Genomic DNA, 7305 nt, shown 5'->3' on the forward strand with positions numbered 1-7305 from the left:
TACACAGTGTACTCTGAGTCAGCTGAGGATTTCATGCTGACCAGACGTCAGCCAGGTTAACTAGCACACATACACACACAGACACACATGCAGCCACACACAGCTCCATCTGACAGAAATCAATCAGTCCATAGTGCTCCCCGGGGCCGCGGCATGCAGTCCTGGAGTGGGCTCTGCACTCGTGACCAGATTATAAAGGTCCCAGCTCCAGGAAGCATGCCGCAGGATCCCCGAGTGCACCACTTCGCATGCGGCGCTGCCCCAAAAACCCTTTTTAAAAAACGGCAATCCATAATCGGCCTGTTGCGTGGCCTCAGAGTGCCAGGCAAACAAATGTAGGCTATTAAAACAGCCTGTTCGCTCTGGACCAAGGATGATACAGCAATCTGACTGAAGAATACCTGAGTCTTCACACCATGTCTGTGCAAGATCACACAAAGGCATTGGCATGCATTCACACAAACATACAGACAAACACACAAACATACAGACAAACACACGTGTCATGGGAGCTGGGGTCTTCTAGGACTACTTCCCAGAAGTGAAAGCGGTGATTTGGTGCCACATCCATGCTGAGGGTAGCCACACATACCAGTTGTGAGTCTGGTCTGACAACACATCTGGTGCCAATGATGCTGGAAACTGAGATAATGTATGTGCAAGGGCCAAGCAATCAACAAGCAGTGGGCGTTTCATCCACTCAGTCATTGCTCAATCAGCACACAGTAGCCATTCTTCATTACACCAGGGACAAAAAGGTCAACCAGCAGTTCTCCCTGTGGTCTACACAGGATTTAAGAGCATAGCTACTGCCTGGCGTATGCTCAACTGGCTGAGCAAGGCAGGCCTGAGAGTCAGTTAGCAATCAAGGCTGTTGTTGAAGGTGACATGATAAGGCAAATGCAACTTCAGGGATGTGCGGAAGGTGCCCTCCCAGGTCTTATCGGACACAACACATGCGCCTAACAGACATTGTTTCACTGCTTGCAGAAAGCAGCCTCCAGGGGCAATGAGACTCTCGTCTCCCACTGAGATGTCGATGTGTCAAACACATTCATAGCAGTGTCAGAGAGCAGAATGAGTTTCTGCCCCACAACCCCGGAGAAACTCTGACAGTACAGCAAACCAAAAAAAAAAAAAAAAAAAAAAAACACATCATACCATCAGTATCGCCATCTCTCCAAACACATCAGAACTTCATCGCAGTTAAGTGCTCCATTGATTTCTTTCACCAGAGAAAACACCGCTACCCTGCCATTACCAAGCACATTGTACCAAGGTGCCATTTGCGTCTCCCTGAATCGAGAGAGCCTACAAGTTAATTTACTGTCTAAAAATTAGATTATTCTTCCATTACTGTTTTTTTGAACAAACACAATGAGTCAACTTCAAAAATGATCTCTCACTTTCATGCAGATAAACTGGATGGTTTAAGACAAGTTCCTTCAATTCAGAACACTGCTGTTCTATGTCTGTTTGTGTATCCTTTCTAGATACATATGTGTGTGCACTGAATGAATGTTTGATTACCTGGTGTCTGCCTGGCCTCTTTAGTGGAGCTCTCTTATTTTCATGCAGATATACCAGGTCATTTAAAACATGTTCCCTCCATTCAGAACACTGCTACTCTGCTCCATGTAAGTGAGTGTGTGTGTGCGCTCTGAGTGAATGTTTGATTACCTGATGTCTGCCCGGCCTCTTTGGCAGCGGCTTGCCTCAGATTAAATTCACCTGCTTTATTGATGAGTGTTTTACACTGCACAACAAGCCCTGCTCCCGAGGCTAAAGCATAACATTCTCATAACATTATAGTCATCACCAATGGCCAATGAAATGATTTACCAACAACATCACAGCAATGCTGGAAGACAGCACACCAGCAGGAAGAGTTACCATAATAAGACAAGCAGAGCGTTTCTGACATTCTTTATCTTTTGTTTGGCCCTTAAGAAAGAAACGGGAATGTGGACGGATGTTTTATTAGACTGAAATATGTAAGAAAGGTTTTTCTTCTTTCTGTCAGTGACTGTGGATAGAAAATTATTTTGTGGTTAAAATGCACACCCTGACCAAGAGAGCCACACCAAAATCACACAGATGATCACAGATGAAATGAACACAGCCCACTACCTGTCTGTTTGGCACTCAGGATTAACAGATACAAAATGAGGGAAAAGGTCTTGTAGTCCAAAGGTGTCCTGCCCAAGAGGTCTGCTTATACTCCAAGCCACTTCACACTGCAGGCATGGGAGGACTCTCTGAACCATGACTGACCCTGTCTTGCTTACACCCCCCCCCCCCCCCCCCCCCCCAAACAAGACTGCGCAAGCTGGTGAGGACAAGGCTGAAAGAGGCCCATTGCTGATGGGAGATAATATAACAGAGCTGCTACAGACATTTAAGAAAAGCAGCTCAATTTTCACAGCACAAGTCAAGTATACAAAGAGAGTGTGGCCTGCACCTAAACAGGAGCTCAACTATTCACTGAGTAAGTTTACTTTCCTACATGTACTTGAGTAATGTATGATGCAAAAAGTTATCATGGGACTTTTCACATTTGCTCTATTATTCAGTTTTATAAATGGGTAACGTGTAAAGAAATGTAATCTATGTAAATCGCTCTGGATAGGACCGTCTGCTATATGCCAGTAATGTAATGTAATAATGCTTAAAACCTGTGCAAAAAAAAAAAACACCTGTTCATGGGATTAATAAAATGTCAGAATAAAGATTACCCGTTTGTTTAATTTAAGTAACGTCGCAATTTATTTTGAGATTTTTATACAGGAGAGGGAGAAAAGAACCTCTTCATGTCACAACTTTCACCTAAACCCTGCGCTTATAGTTCAGAGTATGCAAAGATAAACATTACTCAGATAAAATTATTTGTGACAATGTCAGTTTATAAATGATTGCGTCATAGTTTCTTAGTAATGTTGCGCAAAGTACGTGAAACTGAGGTAATTACACTCCCGAAAAGGACTACTGTGATCGGATGCCAAAATCTGATCGGATATGCGATCATGCAGATCGGATTCACTCTGAACCACATCCTTTATCAAACTTCATCAGCTTCAGGAAGGCTTTACCATTTCCTCTGACTTCAAACTGAAGGTACTCAACACTGAACTTGCCTCGTGTAGACCACTACCGAACCCATGGTTTCCCCCACTGTTCGGTCCAACATTTAATTCGGCACGATCAACAAAGAACTCATTATTTGTCGAATGCTGGAGAATCAGATTACACAGAATGACGAAGGAGACATACCAATGCAACTGGTTTATCTAAAAAGAGAGATGGAGAACAATCAATATAGACAGTTCACGACAGGACTAAATTACCCGGTAATTAATGTCGAAACTTACCTAGTCTAGCTGCAATCGTAACCAAGGCCTTGACCCCTGAACTCTGTCCACCACTTTCACCCTCCGCCCCACAAAAGTATGAGCTCATCACGCCATCAGTAAAAAGTGAGACAATCATACACTTCTGTACACTATTTGCAACACATGTTGCTATGAACAATGATGCATCCTCAACTCAGAGGACCTACATAACTACAAAACCGCTATGAATGTGATTCTCCGAGCACTGGGACTGTTCAAAAAGCGTGTTACACTGTAGCTAAAGTAGCGAATATAAACGCCACAAGGAAAAATGGACGAAGAAGTGTTTATTTAATATATTTAGTATGTACAATCGCTATGACACCAGCACGCCACAGTATGGGCGAATACGCCACAATTTGTTTCGATCGACCGACACCGTAGTATTGTACGGCGACCTAACGTAACTGGCGATCCCGATACAATGAAAACCATGTCAAGCCTGTTGCTTCCTTTCAGTGCGAAAGATATAAACATCCGACGGTTGATTAATAAAAAAAAAGTTTCTTACCCTGCACGTAAATCGTAGCAAAGTTTCATTAACACTGAGGTTGCTCTGGACCCCGCGATTTGCCTCCGATTTCCACCTGCTGACAGCTTCTACAGAAAACCTCCAAAGATCCGCCTCTTTCACAGCCAAAACTGAACATTAGGCTCCATAAACGCATAAACCTCCCTTTGGTATTCAGAGTCGTTGCTTGATCTCGCAGCGTGGACTGGTTTTGTACTGAATGGATGCTCGTTAGCTCTCCGTACGCAGCCCGTCTTTCAGTCCCTCTTGTTGATTTCCAGTGTAGCTCTCTCAAGCTACAGACCAGGAAATTTCGTCAATGTCAGCGACTAGCTACATTCTTAAAGGCGCCGCTAATGACAGAGGGAGAGAGGCGGGTTATAATCTGAAGAAGCTTCTGCTGAATGGAGCATCAAGATGAAACATCCGAAGGATTTCAGGCCTTCTCGCATGAAAGAAAGAAATGCCGCGTTACAATGTAAATCGTTGTCCTGGTGCGGAAATGAATGAAATACAACAGACAATGTCTTAGGTATGCGCTTTTGCCAAAAAGCTCGCAATAGCCTACGATATGAACATTTTCAGTGATGATCCGGACACATCATTCTTCTTAATTTAAAAAAGGTCGATTTGTTGATGCTAAAGTGAAGGTCCAGACTGCTGTCAGATTGTCTACAAATAATGTACAGAAATAATGAAACAGAAAATAAGAGACAGAGATGTCTAAACGTGATGTTGGACTGTGGATGTTCAATATGAATAAATGTGTATTATTAATATTGAGTGTTAAGTATAAACCCACATTACTGTACTCTGATTTGCTTCCTGAAATGCTAAATATGCGGCGACTTTAAATTTTATAAACAACCATTTCATATAACGATATGTCATTAATTCAAACTTAAAATGGCCAAATTATCATTTTCCAGAGTAGGCCTACCCCTACGTTGTATTTCTGAATATATGGACATGTTTCGCAGGTTTATCAACTTCGATCAAAATCGTTTGTCAAAACAAAGTCGATAAGCCCCGTGAAGCTATGGCTCATTGTCCACTTTTCAAAAATGTATTTGAAGAAAATCTGCAAGGGTGTAGGCCTAATGCATCTTAAGGAACTTCTAGTTGTTATCTCCTCTATGGCACTAATTAAATTAATTTTTGCAAATGCATACCCGTGATAATTATTTGTCGAATTTGTATATCTATATACATATTTCAAGTGGTCCAAGATGCTGTCAAGTGTGGAGGTTCCGTATTAGATGCGGCCACAAGAGGAGGCTCTCGCGCCCATCTGTTGATCACGCTACAGTTGTACAAAATACATTTTATACATTTAAATTGTGGGTTCATCAAGATTTGTAATTATCAGCTTGTAGGTTTGAATTCAGTGCGCGACAATGGTGCTGTACCACTGAGCAATGCACTATAGATGGTTCGATTCAGTAAAAGAACCAGCTCCATAATATCTATATAAAAAGTTATAAATGTTACTGTAGACTAGGACTGCTACAGTATTCTGCTTTGGTAGATCTTGTTTGACGTTGTGTTCATTCCCGTAATTATGATTATATGTGATGTAAATCACTCTCACCGTCTGGGTGTGCTGTGTGAATTTAAAGGGGGTGCCGTCTCTGTCAGCGATATTACTTGAGAAAGCTGAGTGCATGCTATATATGGATGCTATATATATATTTATGATAGGCGAATTTAACAAAGGATTCAACAAGGTTTTCAGTTGCACCGTCAGTGATCTGATACGGGTCTATATTGATTTCGTTTCCTCTGGTCCTGTTCTGTTCTTCTGCATCAAAAGTTTCTTTACTGAACTTCTCTCCTGGCCATAGCGCTAGCTGTGAAGAGACGCACAAACTCTCTGGCCGCTAAGTCAGTAAGAACTTCCCCTAATTCCACCTCGCATTAAGCATTTCCCTCTTATTGCGCAACGTTTCCTTACGTAACCACCATGTTTTGAATAAATTGTCGCGCAACTTAAGGACTTCAACTTTAATGATGTAACCATTAACATCTGTGTGCAAATGCTGACGTGATATAAACGCTGGTCTAGTACTTTACACTACTCGACGGTTCTTGGCAGGGTGATCTTTAAGACATCTGGTGTGAGAAAAATATTTTGGCTGTAATGCTAGGGGAAGGGGTAGATGTTTGCTGTTTTTAAAAAAGATGTTAGAGGTCACAGTGTAGCCACAGTAGCATAATTTAATTTCAGTGTCTGTGTTCCCTGTTTGCTGTAGATAGAATAAATGCTTTAAAAGAGGGTCCTGTTTGGCAGTGTCTTTGCCATTGTCCTTTGTCAGTATCTGTTTGCCAGTGGGATTTACATGGAGAGTGTTTGAAACAAACAGAGCGCCCTTGCCAAAAATGGAGGCACACACCTGATCCCTTTTTCTGCCATAGTCAACAGGGAGGTGTTTGTCAGGTCTCGTGTGCACAAGCCAATTAGTAAAGTAGTGAGAGGGATTCTATCAGGAGAGGGCCGAATTGCTGTTACCCGATAACCCCACCCCCATCAGCACTTCCAAGTGCTTCCTCATTCTGTTCTCACCCGGCTGTCACTCATATAGTGAATAATACATGCTCACACCTCAGGTTTCCTAAACCAAATGTAGATATTAACATTACATAACATGCCATATGCCATATAATGCATACTGGCCATACAGGTATGGTACTAAGCATGGATTCCAACCTGAGATTTACACCCACTTTACAATGTGTCTCACCTTCCTTGTTTTTGATTGGTTTCTTTTTTATTAATCAGCAGGATAAAGGAAAAGGATCAAATAATTTTGGGCTGAAGTTTACTGAAATAAAAGTAATAACCCCCAGCACACATGGTCAAGGGGACGGCAGATATGTAAAGTGTGTCTCAGCTAGGAATGATTCATTTTACTCTAAAAGCCTCTATTAATCAATGGTGGGGCTCCTATCAAATGCACACAAGCAATGAGCCATAACCCTCTATGTAAACTTTGATCAGACTTTGAACGGTGCTGCATAGAACAGCATCCACAGCAACCTATTCCTCATACTACAGAACAGACAGGTTGTTAAGGACCTTGACACAAAAGCGGAAGGTTGCAGGTTTAAAACCTGTGCATTTACGTTTCAGTGAAGTTTATTTAAAAAAAAAATATAGCTGTAAAATGATGATATCTATAATGTGCAACAAATCAACAAAATAAATTATGCTTGAACACTGAGCCCTGAGTGTTAACAGTGAATTTGAGTTTTAGCACCATGTGTTGTTTCCCCACACAGGGGCTATAAACTCTTCACCAGTAAAGCGATAATGTCCCTTTCTACCACTAGATGGCAGTGCACTACCATTGTTGATTCTGTGGTGTGTGACACGAGTGCTAAGGCAACAACTACACGTTAGCCAAC

The 7305-nt window shown here is 42.0% G+C and overlaps 1 protein-coding gene across 1 annotated transcript in view; it reads right to left on the reverse strand.

The window, feature by feature from the left end:
* Window positions 1-4175, reverse strand: part of LOC118770329 (GRAM domain-containing protein 4-like) — a 47546-nt gene extending 43371 nt beyond the window's left edge. Inside the window, exon 1 of the mRNA XM_036517933.1 lies at window positions 3901-4175. Coding sequence (XP_036373826.1) covers window positions 3901-3929 — 29 coding nt within the window. The 5' untranslated portion in view covers window positions 3930-4175. The remainder of the gene's footprint in view (window positions 1-3900) is intronic.
* Window positions 4176-7305: the final 3130 nt, after the last annotated feature.

Source organism: Megalops cyprinoides, chromosome 23 (genome assembly GCF_013368585.1).
Source record: "Megalops cyprinoides isolate fMegCyp1 chromosome 23, fMegCyp1.pri, whole genome shotgun sequence".
In the NCBI taxonomy this organism is placed as follows: domain Eukaryota; kingdom Metazoa; phylum Chordata; class Actinopteri; order Elopiformes; family Megalopidae; genus Megalops; species Megalops cyprinoides.